Source organism: Ranitomeya imitator, chromosome 9 (assembly GCF_032444005.1).
Source record: "Ranitomeya imitator isolate aRanImi1 chromosome 9, aRanImi1.pri, whole genome shotgun sequence".
In the NCBI taxonomy this organism is placed as follows: Eukaryota; Metazoa; Chordata; class Amphibia; order Anura; family Dendrobatidae; genus Ranitomeya; species Ranitomeya imitator.
Genome location: NC_091290.1, coordinates 8,371,827 through 8,390,944, shown reverse-complemented (window position 1 = coordinate 8,390,944; position 19,118 = coordinate 8,371,827). Strand labels below are relative to the sequence as shown.

General features: G+C 54.4%; 1 protein-coding gene across 4 annotated transcripts; it reads right to left on the bottom strand.

The window, feature by feature from the left end:
* Positions 1-3,252: 3,252 nt before the first annotated feature.
* On the bottom strand, positions 3,253-17,880 carry ARFGAP2 (ARF GTPase activating protein 2). Of its 4 annotated transcripts, none has more exons than XM_069740287.1 (17): positions 17,756-17,876; positions 12,840-12,958; positions 12,258-12,330; positions 12,052-12,183; positions 11,070-11,150; positions 10,799-10,922; positions 10,662-10,718; positions 10,488-10,532; positions 10,137-10,189; positions 9,928-10,064; positions 9,724-9,855; positions 9,124-9,249; positions 8,856-8,993; positions 8,059-8,182; positions 5,136-5,226; positions 4,045-4,163; positions 3,253-3,962 (listed from the first exon to the last, which is right to left on the bottom strand). In XM_069740287.1, the coding sequence occupies exons 1-17, from the start codon at positions 17,828-17,830 to the stop codon at positions 3,942-3,944; spliced, it is 1,647 nt and encodes a 548-aa protein (XP_069596388.1). In that variant the 5' UTR covers positions 17,831-17,876; the 3' UTR covers positions 3,253-3,941. The 4 variants fall into 4 exon arrangements, with proteins under 4 accessions (XP_069596388.1, XP_069596389.1, XP_069596390.1 ...); XM_069740288.1 differs by having other exon boundaries at positions 4,045-4,127; XM_069740289.1 differs by lacking the exon at positions 10,488-10,532 and having other exon boundaries at positions 17,756-17,880.
* Positions 17,881-19,118: the final 1,238 nt, after the last annotated feature.

The window sequence follows — 19,118 nt, the reverse complement described above, 5'->3', positions numbered from 1 at the left end:
GGAGATTAGTAAGGGACTTATTGGAAGATGGATCCAGATTCCAGGCCCTCAACCAAAGAAAAAACCTCCGAATGGCAACAATATGGATGGAAACCGTAGCGGAACAACTGGTGGCGTCCCGGAGTGCTGGACAAAACTGGAGTGTAGCCAGCGTCCTGGACGTAGTCCTGGTACATGCGAATCAACGTAGGATGCGCTCAGAGCACTGGTGGCGGGGGCGAGTTGGTAAGCCTCTGGTGGCGGGGGCGATTTGGTAAGCCTCTGGTGGCGGGGCTGAGTTGGTAAGCCTCTGGTGGCGGGGCTGAGTTGGTAAGCCTCTGGTGGCGGGGCTGAGTTGGTAAGCGTCTGGTGGCGGGGCTGAGTTGGTAAGCGTCTGGTGGCGGGGGCGAGTTGGTAAGCGTCTGGTGGCGGGGGAGAGTTGGTAAGCGTCTGGTGGCGGGGGAGAGTTGGTAAGCCTCTGGTGGCAGGGGGCGAGTTGGTAAGCGTCTGGTGGCGGGGGAGAGTTGGTAAGCGTCTGGTGGCAGGGGAGAGTTGGTAAGCCTCTGGTGGCAGGGGGCGAGTTGGTAAGCGTCTGGTGGCAGGGGAGAGTTGGTAAGCCTCTGGTGGCAGGGGGCGAGTTGGTAAGCCTCTGGTGGCCGGGGCGAATTGGTAAGCCTCTGGTGGCGGGGGCGAGTTGGTAAGCCTCTGGTGGCGGGGGCGAGCTGGTAAGCCTCTGGTGGCGGGGGCGAGCTGGTAAGCCTCTGGTGGCGGGGGCGAGCTGGTAAGCCTCTGGTGGCGGGGGCGAGCTGGTAAGCCTCTGGTGGCGGGGGCGAGCTGGTAAGCCTCTGGTGGCGGGGGCGAGCTGGTAAGCCTCTGGTGGCGGGGGCGAGCTGGTAAGCCTCTGGTGGCGGGGGCGAGCTGGTAAGCCTCTGGTGGCGGGGGCGAGTTGGCAAGCCTCTGGTGGCGGGGGCGAGTTGGTAAGCATCCTAGAACTTGATCAAAAGTTGTGACACTGTGGTTAGGTCAGAAAGAACATATTGTGACGTAGCAACAGCCCCCTCCAGGGCAGGTGGTGTGCGCTCATCCCAGCCAGCACGGAGCTCCTGTGATGCGGGGATGATAGAAAAAAAGGGTGCAAGTCTGGCAGAAAAGCCGAAGACTGGCCTGAAGGCACCTATTTATACAGAGGGCACAGGCGGAGAGTATTATAATAGAAGCGGTGCGGGCAGGAGCCGCCTTTAAATGAGGGGACTGCTGTTAATGGTTAATCCCCTGAGAAGAAAGAAAGGGGGTAGGATCAGTTATGGCAGGACCTGCCCGAAGTCAGCGACAGTAGTTGTATCTGGGTCCCCTGGATCCGTTGGCAGTGATGCGAAGCGAGCGGTGTGCAGGCTGTCAGATGAGAGCTGGCGCTGACTTGCACACCCGAAGGTAGGTAAACCGGCAGTTTCATGAGCCGGGTAGCATGTGTGCGAGGGTCCCACCACCACCTGCTGATTGGCCATTTTGCCGAGGGCGTGGACCGAGCTGCAGGAAGAGGCCCTGTCATAGGCTTGAAAAGCGCGCCATTATAACACGGGAAAAGCGTGACCCAGTGAGGGAGGGGAAGAGAAAGCTCTCACTGGATTAAGGACAGCGCGCTCACTGGAAGGCGCGCGCTGATTGACCATAGAGCCGGGAAGGGGACGTGGCTGAAAAGAAAACAAAATGGTGGTTGCTGAGTGAAGGCCCAAGGCAGGGACTAAATTAGAAGAGGAGGGCCGGAGGACATTGCAGCGCATCGCCGCCTGCCGCGACAGAACCTGCATGGGTTCCCTGCAGGGAAAGGAGTTTCAAGTCCATCATGGGATGAGAACCCAGGACCCAACTGCTGAAGAGCAATAATGCCAACCACTGGGCTGTGGGGTCAGGGGTAGGACACAGTGAGTCCCGAATCCTTTGCCCTTGAGGGTGATGTCAGGAGCCCCTGGCTGGAGGAGGGTCACTGAGCTATGGAATCCTCCTTCCCTCACAGTCGTTGGTTCGGATGGTGCAGAAGATGGTGTCAACCCCTTACAAGAAGGGGAAAGACCACCGCTGGTGACCACCGTCATCCTTCCAGCCCGCTCCAAGGAGAGGGGTGGAGAAAAGGCTAGGAGCGTCCACCGAGAATCACCCTGAAGCCCCGTGAGGTGACAGGAGACTAGGCCCTGCCTGCGGGTCCGAGAGTGGGCAATACCACACTGCTCTCCCGGTCGCACAACTGTGGGGAAAACAGGAGGAGGATTACACCCAGTTACCCTGTACGAGGAGAAACCTGGAAGAAAAAGGGAAAAGATTCATAAAAACACAACAGGTGACGAGAAAAGGAAAAGACGGACCTGGAAACAGATCCATGTCTGCCTCCTACTGAGCTAAACCTGAGGCGCTTGGTGCCGGGCGGTGGGGTGGACACTGCTGAGGAGCTAGTTTCCTTCTTTTTGCATAGTGGCAGCAGCATACGTCCATGGTTACCTGTGTCCCCCAATGAAGCGATAGAGACAAGTTGCACCGAACTGTTTGGCCAAGTAATGGCGCCCCGAGCTCCGGTGCGGGGTGGGAACAGTTGTTTTATAAAGACAAACCTTCCGTGTCAGAGCAGTTCCATTTGCGGATTGCATCTGTGCCTTGTGCTGTGCACTCGGCCGTTCACATAACGCCGCGCTCAGTATTCGGCCAGGATGTGATAATACAGCAGTGGTGACGAGTTTCTCTTAGATTTCTCCTCTGTCCCGCTCCGGACTTTGGCTACAAACAGTGATGTAAAATACTGAGCATGTGAACGAGGCCGTAGAGATGGGAGCAGGGGTCACCTTTTATTACTTGTACTAATCTGGTGCATAAACCCAATACAGGCGGAGATCCTGAATTTGCCACATGGGAACAAATCATCAGTTCTGGCGTTTTTTTCTGCCAGTAAAATGTAAGAGATGACACATTGAGCACGAGGCCGGTGTCTTATTAGTAAATTTGGCGCCTCTTCCAGCCACCGTGTGCCCGAAATTTACCATTTTGCGGCATCGATTATGGTGAATTTGACAGTCCGCGCAGCTCTAAACTCCGGGGGACTAAAAAACCCCAAAAGTCAAAACTTTTGTGCAACAGAGATGTGCAAGTTCGGCCTTATTTCAGACCATTTTATGGCACCAACTGCTGAATCGGCCCCACGTCCTTTGTTCTGGCCGGTGGGCACAGCCGGTATGGAGCCCGCGGCCTCGCCGTCACGTTACACCGGAGGAGTCACACAGCCCACACTCGAGCCTCAGTATCTTTATTCACTTATGCAGGGTCACCAGTGTAAATAACATCGGAGAGTAAAATCGCCGCACCCAGTCTTGCACCCGACGGCAGCTGTGCACCAGGAGACGACAAAATAAATACTCATGCAGCCGGTCTCTATGGAGTCTCTCCCGCCATGCTGGGACGCAGTGAACGCGACTCTCCTCGTGGCCCCGTACGCTCCACACTTGCAAAAGATTAAAATATTAAAACCACAATAGTGACACGGAATAATGCAGGACATGATGGCCGCCTCATCCCGACAGTAACAGTCATCAATTCTCTAGGATGGGGGGCACCAGGTCTCCTCCATTATCAGTGTCTCATCCTGCCTACAACGCAGTCATCACATGCTATACAGAAGACCCTGCCGTCATAAGAGACCCCCATAGAGTGATCTCACACTAACACACAAGATAAAGCACACAGTCCGGGGCGTCCCTCGCCGGGGAGCAGCAGCTGATGGGCACAAGCGACGGCGGACACTGGACGTGGGTGAGAAATGCTCCGGCAGTGGACGTGGGGTTAGAAATACTGAAGCGGTTATTTTCTATAAAGGGGGACACAGCAGATTACGCCCGTCCGGACCCCCCATTTCCTGGGCCCTATAGATAAGTAATATAGGACAATGCTACAGCAGGATCCGACTTCATCTTCCTGATGATTTAATAGGAGCTGTATCGATCCTGCGGAAAGACAGGCAGCCGGGGGTTAATATGGCACATAATGGAGGCGGCAGACAAATGCAGGGATTAGAAGAAGTGGCACCTGGAGGGAGTTCATCACGCCGTTGGCCAGGACCGCCATCTTGCCGGCAACAGACTTCACTCCTTGCTTGAAGTGGGTGATGTCTGCGGATGGGATGACATTACCGAGGGAAACGCCAGCTGGGGGTCACAATACATCCATGAATACCGGGGGTCGCAATACATCCATGAATACCGGGGGTCGCAATACATCCATGAATACCGGGGGTCGCAATACATCCATGAATACCGGGGGTCGCAATACATTCACTAATACCGGGGGTCGCAATACATTCACTAATACCGGGGGTCGCAATACATTCACTAATACTGGGGGTCACAATACATTCACGAATACTGGGGGACACTGTACAATCACGCATACTGGGGGTCGCAGTACATTCACTAATACTGGGGGTCGCAATACATTCACGAATACTGGGGGTCACTGTACAATCACGCATACTGGGGGTCGCAGTACATTCACGAATACTGGGGGTCACAATACATCCATGAATACCGGGGGTCGCAATACATCCACTAATACTGGGGGTCACAATACATCCATGAATACCGCGGGTCGCAATACATCCACTAATACTGGGGGTCGCAATACATTCACTAATACTGGGGGTCGCAATACATTCACTAATACTGGGGGTCACAATACATTCACGAATACTGGGGGACACTGTACAATCACGCATACTGGGGGTCGCAGTACATTCACTAATACTGGGGGTCGCAATACATTCACGAATACTGGGGGTCACTGTACAATCACGCATACTGGGGGTCGCAGTACATTCACGAATACTGGGGGTCGCAGTACATTCACGAATACTGGGGGTCGCAATAAGTTCATGAATACAGAAGTGGATAAAAACTAGACATGAGCAAAAAAACCTTCCGATCACCGGGGTCCAGCAGCCTCCGCACCAGAAGCAGCAGCGCCTCCTCCGATTAGCCGGCCCTGCAGCGCTGTTACGTGACATGATGGCGCCTGCTAATCAGAAGAGGCGCCGGGACGCTGCAGGTAGTAGATTTGCCGTTATCCGATAATCCAAAATTACTCAACTATAATACAATTTAATGCACGGAAAGAAGCGTCACCTGGATTCACGGCGTCTGACTCTCCGAAGAGGTCGGCGGAGCTGATGGACGTACTGGAGGACAACTGCTGCAGGCGAGATCTGGCTTCATACTGCAAACAAAATGGGAACCATTATTAATTCTCCATCGTACTGGACCCGGATCCACTCCTTGGTAACCGCAGCCGTCACTCTGGTGGAGCAGATGTGTCTGCACATTACACAGTCCATCATCTGTTTCAGCAGATATAGGGGGTCTCCGCATCTTCCCCCTCTATAAACACTTAGACGCCACAATCAGTAGCAATCGCGGCATCTGAGGCGTTAACTCATTGCATGGGCTTATCAATTACGGACGCACGTCAAAGCTATACAGCCGGCACCCACCGTCCACAGAGCAGGCTCCGCTCCTGAGCAACCCATACACACCCACCCGACATGTCAAGGGTTAACAGAGATGGGAGCCATGTGCCAATGGGACCCCCGGGATCTTCTAACCCTAAACAGTGTCTGACTGCCCCCAGCTCCAGAAGCTTTACACCAGCGCGATCCTCCATGTTGTGCAGCAGCAATGTCTAGAGAAGACGGCGAGCACTGTGCAGAGGTCCGGCCAGAAACAGCACATGAATCATCTTACAGGGGTCTCTACAGCGTGAGCCCAACACATCCGCCCCTGCTTCATCAGATGGACTTTCTCACAAGGCCCCTGCACAATACCAGAACAAAGCTGGGCCCTCGTCTCCCCGTGAGGACACACGGCGGCTCTACAGCGATGGTGGAAGTGACGGCCATAAATCTGTGCCACCCTGATGACCGCTCCTGCCACCAAGGTAAGGCTAGGTTCACATTGCGTTAGGGCAGTCCGCTTAGCGCATAGCGCTACAGACTGCGCTAACGCAATGTCCCAAAAGGGATCGCGTTTGCCGATCCTGCTAGCGCAGATGCCCGATCTGCGCTAGTGAGGAACGGACCGCGAACGCTGCAAGCAGCGTTCGAGGTCCGTCACTCAAATGACGGCACATCGCTAGCGCACACCCAATGTGGGCGTGCGCTAGCGATGCGTTCGCCATTACAAGCAATGGCGGCGTTAACAGACTACGTTACACCGCGTTATGCCGCGGTGTAACGTAGTCCGTTAAACGGGTTCACATAACGCAAGGTGAACCCAGCCTTATAGAATGTGACACAGCAGAGGGAATATCGGTGCGGAGCGATGCGGAGCGCACGAGGACACCGGGCTGGTGATTTCCACACCAATGACTCAGTGTCCTGGGGGAAAACATAGCTTTGTGCAGAATATAAGACAGTAAGCAGAGAGCCGCCATTAAGGGGAACACTAACCTGATTACTAAAGAAAATCTACTGGAAAAACGATAGATGAAGAAAGAATGGAGGCGGACGAGGAGGCGGACGAGGAGCGACTGCAATTCACTCCATATTACTAACCCCGCAGCACTGTGCAGACGGCCGGCACATCCGTCCTCCCCCATACATGCCCCGGGGGCAATCGAGGAGGAATCCCACCAAACTCGGGCAGAACATACAATGGGGGGGTCAGAGCTGAGTGGGAACCTGTCAGACCCCGTATGTACCCGAACCGTCACCATATGGCTACACCGCGCCATTCCTGCATCTTCATAAAGTCTTTCACTTCTTCGCTAAAACAACTTTTAATTTGGATCTAATCACAAGCTAATAGGTCGGACTAGTCCGGGCGGCAGCAGGTCAGATACTCGTCCGCTCAGCGCAATTAACATCATTGCCACTGGTAACGTGAAGGACTTTATTAAAATGCAGGAATAGGGAGATGTAACCTGACATGGGGGGCTACACACGGCATGTTTGGCATAAGCACTCGGGCGACAGCTGAACAGAATCCCGCACTACACAATTTCGCGGTGGCCTCCTGCGCTCCGCAGCACAGGTCTGAACAGGTAAAGGGCTGTCTGGTGAAAAGCGATCATCCATCTAAAGGACAGGTGATAACATAGATCAGGGGGGTCCGACCACTGGAACCTGCACCGATCGGCAGAAGGAGACAATCCTACCTCATTAGAATGGATAAATAAACATAAACCATATAAGGTACCATGGGTGAAATGGTGCTGTTGAGACAAACCACGATACACATGTCTCACATCAGTGCACCAACAGGACTCTCCCTATCAGATATATATCACATTAGGAAAAAATTGGAGATAGGTCCAAATGTAACAAAATACAAAATTTATTAAATATCACCGCACCTTGACAAAGAAGGCGAAACGCGCGTCGGTGGCGGCGGGGGGCATCGGTCCTGACTTGGCACATCATGGGTAAGCACATTTGGTGGTTTGTGAACCGGGGTGTACTCAGATGGTAGTGCGCACTACATCATACATCTGATTTAAACTAGTCATTGGACCTAATACTGATACTATACCCTGGGTTCATTTATTTACTGACGGCACTTAGCCTGTTTCCCTTACCCATGCTGGCCATTGTTCCATCTTGTTTGTCAGGACTTTTGCCCCACTTTTTCCCGATTCTAGTCTTGTACTGTGTATATTATAACTGACGTTGTATATTTAATAAATTTTGTATTTTGTTACATTTGGACCTATCTCCAATTTTTTCCTAATGTGATATACCCATTAGAATGGAGCAGCGATGCGGACCCCCGACCGCCGCTCCTGTTGATCGGGGATTAACGTGCCCCTTTTCCTGACTGGTGCAGGTCAATAAACTATTTGCACCAGATAACCCATTTAAATAAACAGCATACCCACCATCCAGAAAAGTGAAAAGAATGTATCCCCGGCCTCTGGCTGGTGAACTGGGACCTACTGGTTTGTGCTGGGGCTTTTTCTGGTGTTTGCATTTGGCCAAGTGGTAAAGGTATAATAAAAAGTCCCTAACTAGAAGACGCGCCGGCACAATTCACACGTGGGAGTCGGAGACCGTACCTCAGCATCCTGCTCTCTCCCGAAGAACATGTCTGACGAGATCGCTTTTGCGCTGGCAAATTTTGTGCGAGCTTCATTGGACTCCGGAGCCGCGGCGCTCTCTGGCTTTCTCCTATTTGCAGGTCTGCGATAGAAAGATGATGGCGTAAGTAAAGGCAGCGTTCCTCCATTACCCCAACTACTAACGCTGTGAAGATCTTCTTGCGTTTTAACATTTGTGCTTTTCTTCCTTGCATTATATTCACCAACCGATGAACTTTACACAGGAAATACTGAGACATGAAAAGGTTCAATCTATAGGGAGGGGATGAAGACTGAGCCTTATGCTTCACGGACCCCCCCCCCAATACGGCATTACCCGCCATAAATCAGTTTTCCCACAACAGGCGTCTCCATATTTCATAGGTGGCTATTAGTGATGAGCGACCGTGCTCGGATAAGGTGTTATCATGCTGACAGAGTATTTTCGGCGTATGTTCGGCTGTCCGACAGTCGCACCACATGACGGGATAGCCTAACAACCGCGAGACATGCAGCCGTGGGGACTCGATTATAGTATTCGAGCACGCCGAAAATACTCTGTCAGCACTCGAGCCTGATAACACCTTATCCGAGCCTGCTCGCTCATCACTGTGGTTATCGCTGCTAGAAGCTGAGCCGAGTGATCACCTCACAGTGCGGGGAGCGCAGTTGTCTGCACCATACAACAATCCCCTTTGGAGCCATAAAGAGTTTTGTACAGCGGATGTGACGCTGTCTGTACGGAGCGGAGCAGCCGGCAGTGGCCGCATACTCACCGGTCTCGTGCGGGCTGAATGCTGGAGATGGTCACCTCTCGCTCCTCCTCGGCCTTCTCTGCGGATCCCCACGTTGAGATCTCGTTTTCCCACCGTGGACTAAATCCTTCCCCCAGTGAGAACGGGTTATCTTTATATCTAAAGAGCGAGAAGAACATTTCATCCCTGAGATAGGATTACGTGGAGTATCTTCTAGTTTCACATCTTGGATCTTCAGCTATAACTAAGCGACACCATCAGAAACCACAGGACACAAAATGAAACGTACTTCGGAGGTCCAGAGGTGAAGCTGGCGTCCTCCATCAGGTCAAGATGAGATCGGGACGACTTGGTCACCACAGGCGTCTCTTGCTCAATCACATGCATCTCCGACAGAACCGAGTGCGAGACGGAGCTAGACAAAAGAGAAGCGTAAAAAGGAAAGTTAGACGTGGGAACCCTGCCGCAAAATGCCACAAAGTCTAGCTGCACAGCCCAGGTACAGGCTAAGACATCCGGGCCACGACATCCGGGCCTCCTGTTATATGGTGGCAGTCCGTGAAGGACAGGAGACCTGGTGATCCGAGCACAGGCCGTATATATCACAGACATCTGAACAGGGCCTAATACAATCAAAGATGGAACATAATCTTCCTCTGGGAAAATTTCCAATATCAGACTTTTGGGCACAGAAGGGAACAGTATTGTCCAACTCAATTTGTACAGTTGCAGCAAGGACAGAGGAATGGCACCGAGGAATAATGGGTTCAAGAAAAGAGGTTTCCAAATAATTTTATACGAAAGCTGAAGTGTGGGAGGGACGAGCGACATACAGCTGGTAGCCCCGATAATGCAGCGCTCGGTATAACCCTGGAGGGCAGCCACGTACCTGCGGGAAGCCAGGCCCATCCCCAGGCGCTCAGCCTGTTCTCTCTTCTTTCCCTCCAAGTTCTGCAGCTTCTTCTCCTCCTTCTTGAGATCTATCTGAAGCTCTTGGTAAGCCAGCCTCATGGAGGAGACCCTGGACATAGAGGCATGGTGAGGGTACACCCCGTATATACAGACTGATGGCAGCGCACGCACGGATACTCACAGTGACTCCTCCGCTTCCTTCTGGAGCTCTGCGGCCTGCTGCTCCCTTAGCTTCTCAGCCACCTGCGCCTTCTTCTCAATCTCGCTGAAGCTTTGGCTGCTCACTTTCTGGGCACCGAGCCCCTTCTTCGCCCCTAACTGTAAGGGAGTGCGGTATTAGGACCATTCGTCCAGGTTACAGACTCTCACCACTTATCTTATAGGACTTACCCCTTTCTTGGCGGCTGTAGGTTTCTTCTTCCCGATGAGAGAAGGTTTCACCTCTACAAGAAAGCAGCAAAGATGGTAAAAATGGTGGCAATGTACATGGGCTCCACGTTAGTAATCTTGTGGCAGAGCGCGGTAGTGACCCCCATGCCAAACACTGGGTATGGTTAGTACGACAGGACCCGGATGATGAACGTCCACGTGTGTGGATCATCAATGGGCGATTCCAGTGTCTCCACATCTGGCTAGAAATCCAAATCAAGCAAACAACCGGCAAAGTCACCAAGTAAAGCCAGGGGGAAAGAGCCGGTGTGCACTGCACAGACATGCCACGCACACAGCAGCCATGGTCACCTGTGCTGACGGAAGGCTCCTGAACACAGAGGCACATGGCCTGGTCTGGGGAAGGAAGGGACGACAATTCAGCAGAGGAGGAGCGCCTGCTGGAGAAAGAAGGAGCCGCCATCTTCCCTCCACAGGCATCACCCCACACAGTAAGAGCTGACGGGCAATGCCTGCGTCACCTACCTATCGTAGCTTTGGGCGACGTGCTCAGGTTATCAACACTGGGTCCCGACTCCGAACCTGCAGGAAGAAACTGATGAGAGGCGGCGAAGACAAAGAAAGACCTGACATCACAAGTGACAGCACGAGGAAACGCTCACATGGGGCGCCGGCTCCAGAGGGGGCACCGGCTCCGGAGGGGGCACCGGCTGGCGGTCTGGCTGCTGGCTGGATGGTCTCTGGCGATTGCTCTAGGACTGGTGTCGTTTCCCAGGAGCTGGAAGACTGAAATATTAACAGCAATCGGTCAGATATAAAACCCCCACGATGTGGATTAGTGGATCACGTCCCCATGAGAACCAGTGCGGTCCGTACAGGCCGTCCGCCTCCAGCATACACTGCCAACACCCAGCGACTGAGAGCAGGACGTACCTGGGCAAGCTCAGCAAAGAAGTCCGACTCCTTCTTCTCTGGAGAGTTTGCAAGAGAGAAATTCATCCCATCCACCCAAAGCTGAAAAAAGAACAAAAACAAAATCCTCAGAGGCAGATAACACGATCCAGCGTCCAAACGTAACAATGGACCTCGTGTAATAAAGCGTCAGAAATATACCAAGACTTTATGAATGTAAGAAATGGATGGACATTAAAGGGAGGGGCTGTCTGGGGAAAAGAAGTGATCCCTGGGGGAGCGGATCAGCAAGAAGTAAATCAACTGATAGTCGCCCACCGTTACCCACAGTGCGCTCCATGGTCTGCGTCCACACAGGAAGCGGAGAAGTCATTGTTCCACCATTTATAAGATCATTCGCTCAGGTGACATTGAATAGAACATTATCAGACATGCTGCTGAAATCACCTGACTGCTGCAGCCAATCACAGGATGCAGTTGTTTTTCCTGACACTTCTGAAGGGCGCCTGTTAAATCCCGCTGTCAGAAAATTGAGAGCGGGATTTAACTGGTTAACAGCTGAGGGTGGAGTTCTGATCCACCTGTGGCTGTTAAAGCCACACAATGACTGATTAAATCAGTGGCTGGGGAAAGATGCGGGCTCCGACGCTGAGCCCGCATCTTTCCCCAGCCACTGATTTAATCAAGTCAGGGACATGATATATGATGGAAATAAGCGTCAGATGTCGTGAAGGGGTTAACCACTTCAGACTTCAAAAGCGGCTAAAAGAAGTGTCTGATCAGTCTGAAGATGGCGCCAATCGACGCCTTATAAACGAGGAAAAAAAAAAAAAAGAGGAGGTTTCTAGAACAAAACCGATCCATAGAGGTGAATGTCAATATGTGACCACTATGGAGGCGCCGTGCACTGAGAAGAGTGGTGGTGGGGACCACGCAGAAGACGCACTGCAATAACCAGACAATCTGGAGCATTGCAGCAGAGCGCCCCCTTCAGGACACTCACATCGGTGCCATGCTTAGACATGGCGGAGCCGGCCAGTTGCCTGATCTTCTCCCGGTACATCTGAGCACTGCGGCTGTTGTACTTGGCGTTGGTGTCGCTGGTGGTGCAGCCGTGCTGGTGGAAGAAGGCGTTCTGCAAAAAACAAAAGGAGAATGTGTAATGTTCCTCACCCCAGACAAGACCCGGGCTGCCCCCCAGATACTCACAGCGCTGGCATTGCCCCCGACTTGCATACACCGCAGCTGAAACCAGCTCCAGTTGGAATCCAGTTCTGTGGACCTGACAATGAGACAAGCCGCTATGTTAATGATCGGCGCCTCGGCTGAGCCACAGACCTATCATAGAAGCACAACCCCCATCTCCTGCGGATGTCGGGGCATGCTGGGAGTTGTAGTTTTGCAACAGCTGAGAGGCACAGGTGGGAGACCTCTGCTGCATCAGGTTAGCATGCAGTGTCAATTCCTTGTCCAGGTCCGTGCTGACGGTATTGGAGGGTCCATACTGCGGACCTTCATCTTTACATGCACGACCTGTACGTGGCGCGCTGTATGGACCGGTGTGTGCAGGAAAACGTGCACTGTGGAACCAGAACCAGCCACAGAACAGGGGCGACCCGGTACCCGAGGCCTCGCACCTACGCAGCAGGACAGAATTAAGGCCCAGCGCCATATGAGTATCCGGACAGAGGCACAAGACCAGCAGCTCGCAACCAGACTCCATGATTAGCAGTGGGAGGCTAGAAGACCCCGAAAACAATACAAGACCCCTAGGCAGCACAATGGCCTCACCTGATGAAGCTGAGGTGGACGCCCAGAGACCGGTGTATGCCGGAGCAATCAATGCATAGGAACACGCCATAGGGAATACTGGCCCAGCTGGGATTCTTGGCTCCACAGTCAAAGCAGGACTGGAAGGCAGAGAAAGGGTTAATGCGAGCGGCAGCCTCGACTGCACTAATGCAACCTGCGCAAAGGGTCACGGAAAAGCAACGCTGCAGCTCGTACTGGTCATCGGGTATTACATCTACGCCTGGTACCAGAGGAAGTAATGGCGCCACGGACTCTGCAGCACGGACTCTGCACACAGGGACCGGCGGAGGGCGACGCTCCACATCCTGCATCCAAACTACGAAACACGAGCTTCAGCCCCAGGAGGCGATGAGTAATGGCTGTAACTACATGGGAATATGGGAACACAGAGGACGGGCAGCAAGGTTATAGACGGCGTCCTCCACCTCCTCGACCACGTCCCCGGCGGTCCCTGCGCCCACTCCTCCGGCCAGATGGGGATAGCACCTACATGTACACCCTGTACTCAACACTGTGTTCATATGTTCATCCCGGCTGCAAGAGGAAGTACGGCGGCTGGTGAGGGACCCCAGAACGAGAGGGGGGGGGGGGAGGGCTGGTGAGGGACCCCAGGACAAGAGAGGGGGGGGGGGGGAGGGCTGGTGAGGGACCCCAGGACAAGAGGGGGGGGGGCGGCTGGTGAGGGACCCCAGAACGAGAAGGGGGGGGGGGGGCGGCTGGTGAGGGACCCCGGAACAAGAGAGGGGGGGGGGGGGCTGGTGAGGGACCCCGGAACAAGAGAGGGGGGGGGGAGGCTGGTGAGGGACCCCAGAACAAGAGTGAAGTGCGGCGGCTGGTGAGGGACCCCAGGACAAAAGTGAAGGGGGGCGGCTGGTGAGGGACCCCAGGACAAAAGTGAAGTGCGGTGGCTGGTGAGGGATCCCAGAACAAGAGTGAAGGGGGGAGGCTGGTGAGGGACCCCAGAACAAGAATTTAGGGGAACGGCTGGTGAGGGACCCCGAAGCAAGAGGGGGGGCGGCTGGTGAGGGACCCCAGAACGAGAGGGGGGGGGGCGGCTGGTGAGGGACCCCAGAACGAGAGGGGGAAGGGGCGGCTGGTGAGGGACCCCGGAACAAGAGTAAAGGGGGGGCTGGTGAGGGACCCCAGAACAAGAGTGAAGTGCGGCGGCTGGTGAGGGACCCCAGAACAAGAGTGAAGGGGGGAGGCTGGTGAGGGACCCCAGGACAAAAGTGAAGGGGGGCGGCTGGTGAGGGACCCCAGGACAAAAGTGAAGGGGGGCGGCTGGTGAGGGACCCCAGGACAAAAGTGAAGTGCGGCGGCTGGTGAGGGACCCCAGAACAAGAGTGAAGGGGGGAGGCTGGTGAGGAACCCCAGAACAAGAGTGAAGGGGGGAGGCTGGTGAGGGACCCCAGAACAAGAGTGAAGGGGGGAGGCTGGTGAGGGACCCCAGGACAAGAGTGAAGGGGGGAGGCTGGTGAGGGACCCCAGGACAAGAGTGAAGGGGGCGGCTGGTGAGGGACCCCAGAACAAGAGTGAAGGGGGCGGCTGGTGAGGGACCCCAAGAGTGAAGGGGAGCGGCTGGTGAGGGACCCCAGAACAAGAGTGAAGGGGGGCGGCTGGTGAGGGACCCCAAGAGTGAAGGGGAGCGGCTGGTGAGGGACCCCAGAACAAGAGTGAAGGGGGGAGGCTGGTGAGGGACCCCAAAACAAGAGTGAAGGGGGCGGCTGGTGAGGGACCCCAGAACAAGAGTGAAGGGGGGCGGCTGGTGAGGGACCCCAGAACAAGAGTGAAGGGGGCGGCTGGTGAGGGACCCCAGAACAAGAGTGAAGGGGGCGGCTGGTGAGGGACCCCAGAACAAGAGTGAAGGGGGCGGCTGGTGAGGGACCCCAGAACAAGAGTGAAGGGGGCGGCTGGTGAGGACCCCAAGAGTGAAGGGGAGCGGCTGGTAAGGGACCCCAGAACAAGAGTGAAGGGGGGCAGCTAGAGAGGCACCCCAGAACAAGAGTGAAGGGGGGAGGCTGGTGAGGGACCCCAAAACAAGAGTGAAGGGGGGCGGCTGGTGAGGGACCCCAGAACAAGAGTGAAGGGGGGCGGCTGGTGAGGGAACCCCAGAACAAGAGAAGGGGGGCAGCTAGAGAGGCACCCCAGAACAAGAGTGAAGGGGGGCGGCTGGTGAGGGACCCCAGAACAAGAGTGAAGGGGGCGGCTGGTGAGGGACCCCAGAACAAGAGTGAAGGGGGGCGGCTGGTGAGGGACCCCAGAACAAGAGTGAAGGGGGCGGCTGGTGAGGGACCCCAAAACAAGAGTGAAGGGGGAGGCTGGTGAGGGACCCCAAAACAAGAGTGAAAGGGGCGGCTGGTGAGAGACCTCAGAACAAGAGTGAAGGGGGGCGGCTGGTGAGGGACCCCAGAACAAGAGTGAAGGGGGTGGCTGGTGAGGGACCCCAGAACAAGAGTGAAGGGGGGCGGCTGGTGAGGGACCCCAGAACAAGAGTGAAGGGGCGGCTGGTGAGGGACCCCAAAACAAGAGTGAAGGGGGAGGCTGGTGAGGGACCCCAAAACAAGAGTGAAAGGGGCGGCTGGTGAGAGACCTCAGAACAAGAGTGAAGGGGGCGGCTGGTGAGGGACCCCAGAACAAGAGTGAAGGGGGGCGGCTGGTGAGGGACCCCAGAACAAGAGTGAAGGGGGGCGGCTGGTGAGGGAACCCCAGAACAAGAGAAGGGGGGCAGCTAGAGAGGCACCCCAGAACAAGAGTGAAGGGGGGCGGCTGGTGAGGGACCCCAGAACAAGAGTGAAGGGGGCGGCTGGTGAGGGACCCCAGAACAAGAGTGAAGGGGGGCGGCTGGTGAGGGACCCCAGAACAAGAGTGAAGGGGGCGGCTGGTGAGGGACCCCAAAACAAGAGTGAAGGGGGAGGCTGGTGAGGGACCCCAAAACAAGAGTGAAAGGGGCGGCTGGTGAGAGACCTCAGAACAAGAGTGAAGGGGGGCGGCTGGTGAGGGACCCCAGAACAAGAGTGAAGGGGGGCGGCTGGTGAGGGACCCCAGGACAAGAGTGAAGGGGCGGATCGGAGCGTGCGAGTCATTTCATTTTTTTAGACCCTGCAGCACAGTTGTTTTTACTTTTTAGCGAGGTGGAGAACTCCTTTATGTACATAATGAAAGGATCAGGTTGTTTGTGTTTCCAGTTATTTTTGCGAGATCTGTTTGTTGTCAGTCAGTGGAAAATTCACATCCAGAGAGGCCTAGAGGACGAGCCCGGCTCCTCCGTCACCCACCCGCCATTGTCATTAATGGATGATGAGAACTAGATGAACATCCAGCCACAAAGAGGAGAATCCCAAGAGTCAGTGTCATTATCATTTAGCCCAAGAATTGGTGTGTAATTATTCTGTTCAGTAATTGTCAGCATCATTACTCCCTGTTCAAAGTGTTAGTGTCATTATGCTGTAACCCAAGTGTCAGTGTCATTACCGTGTACCAAAAGTGCTAGTGTCATTATGTCCTGTTTGGAGGAGGGAAAATGAAGCAAGCACTGAAAGGAACACCCTGCCTACAGTGAAGCATGACAGGGGGCTTGGGCATGTCTACAGTGAAGCATAGTGGGAGCTTAGTGATTCCTACAGTGATGCATAGTGGTGGCTTGGTGATGCTTATAGTGCAGCACTGTTGCATTTGCCGGGTAAAACAATGGATGTTGCCAACTAGTACAGTGGCTCAGTGGTTAGCACTGGAGTGATTGGTTCAACTCTGACCAACAATAATGAGATTCCGCCTCTCAGGTACACTTCAGAAATTAAAATCAATTAACTGATTTGATGCCTTGGGCATGTAGCTTTCTCTTTCATGATCTTGCCATTGCTGCTGCTAGTCATATTGATAACCTACCTATAATCTTCTGGGCAGCATGGTGGCTCAGTGGTTAGTAATGTTGTTGAAGTCATGGGTTCACCTCGGACAGAGCACGCTGAGATTCCACCTCTCAGGCACACTTTAAAAATTGAAGTGATTGGCTGCAATGGGAACTAGTTTCTCTCTTCACAACCTTCTCGTTTTTATGACTTAGTGAGTAAACAGCTCCTGGACAGCACGGTGGCTGGGTGGTTATGTTGGCAGTGGATTAATCTGTGTACAGTCCAGCTGTTCAGCAGTGAAGATAGATTTATTCATGAACAAAGATAACGCAGCTTACAACTGGTATTTCTTACAGCTTGGGATCTTACATCTCGTCTGCCGGCTTGTAAAGTGAAAGCAGAACGTGCTCCAGCTACACACAGTGTGAGCAGCGGGAACGTCCTGGATTACTGACAATATATAACACTATTGTTGGAGACAGCGACTCGTGCACCAATGAACAGTAGGACATTGTAGCTGGAATATGCAATAATAAACATTATTCCCACAGGTCGGCATTGGAGGTTTCCATCGCTCGGGTTCTATCCAATGACGGTCGTAGCTTTCTGCCCATAACGAGCCCCGGGCACCAGATCAGCGCTCGTTAAGGGTCCTTGTCAATTGTTAGAGGTCGGCCCCGCACCAGCCCGATGATCCCAGAGCCGCCATGATAATCCTCTGATCGCCACCATCAGCCGATCCCCTACTGTGGCGGCCTCTATGGGGGAGGTGCAGTATTACATGGCAGCCCACCGCCCCTTTAAATATGTAATTTGCCCATATCTTAGTATCATCTGGTCCTGGGAAGCGGAGTGGCCGCTGGCTGATAACTGCGAGCAACAGCGTGTCACCTGGGATCAGTAAGACCATCATTGGCCTCTTCTCGATCTCCAGAGGGACTGCTGGGACTTGTAGTCCACCACAGAAACCACACACAGCTCCTCCTGCCGGATCACAGCGGCAGGCCTCGTCCGCCAGTAGCCCCGCTCCGCCCCCGGACTCACCTTATTCGTAGGCGCCGCCCGCAGTCGCTTGAACACGGCTTGGATCTCCGCTTTACTCGGCTCAGCTGTCGCCATGTTTTCTCACTCCCATCAACCACTGCGGTGGTGCCGCATCTCCACCAATCACCAAGCAGAACGTAACAACCACTCACAGAGTAGGACACAAAGCGGCCGGAAGCTGGCCAATCACAGAGTAGAACACATTACTGGGTGGTGCTACTAATATTAACCAATCAGAAATAGAGTACGTTTATGTGACGTCACGCAAGCGCCATCTTGGTACACCCGAGTCTAGAAGTGATGAAAAACGACTCTCCATCCAGAAAAGCGAATTTAAAAGCAAAACATAGACGTAATGGGCATAGAAAATACTGACACGTTCTGAGTCTGGCTGAATCTGACGGTGGACACCTCATTGGTGCAACGTCAGCATCCGCACAGGGGCCCAGAATGTAAGGGGGCCACATCCAGCTCCAAAGCAACCTCAGCAGCCGCACAGGGGCCCAGAATGTAAGGGGGCCACATCCAGCTCCAAAGCACCTCAGCAGCCGCACAGGGGCCCAGAATGTAAGGGGCCACATCCAGCTCCAAAGCAGCTCAGCAGCCGCACAGGGGCCCAGAATGTAAGGGGGCCACATCCAGCTCCAAAGCAGCTCAGCAGCCGCACAGGGGCCCAGAATGTAAGGGGCCACATCCAGCTCCAAAGCAGCTCAGCAGCCGCACAGGGGCCCTGAATATAAGGGGCCACATCCAGCTCCAAAGCAACCTCAGCAGCCGCACAGGGGCCCTGAATATAAGGGGCCACATCCAGCTCCAAAGCAACCTCAGCAGCCGAACAGGGGCCCTGAATATAAGGGGCCACATCCAGCTCCAAAGCAACCTCAGCAGCCGAACAGGGGCCCTGAATATAAGGGGCCACATCCAGCTCCAAAGCAGCTCAGCAGCCGCACAGGGGCCCTGAATATAAGGGGCCACATCCAGCTCCAAAGCAACCTCAGCAGCCGCACAGGGGCCCTGAATATAAGGGGCCACATCCAGCTCCAAAGCAACCTCAGCAGCCGCACAGGGGCCCTGAATATAAGGGGCCACATCCAGCTCCAAAGCAACCTCAGCAGCCACACAGGGGCCCAGAATGTAAGGGGGCCACATCCAGCTCCAAAGAAACCTCCGCAGCCGCACAGGGGCCCAGAATGTAAGGGGCCACATCCAGCTCCAAAGCAACCTCAGCAGCCACACAGGGGCCCAGAATGTAAGGGGGCCACATCCAGCTCCAAAGAAACCTCCGCAGCCGCACAGGGGCCCAGAATGTAAGGGGCCACATCCAGCTCCAAAGCAACCTCAGCAGCCACACAGGGGCCCAGAA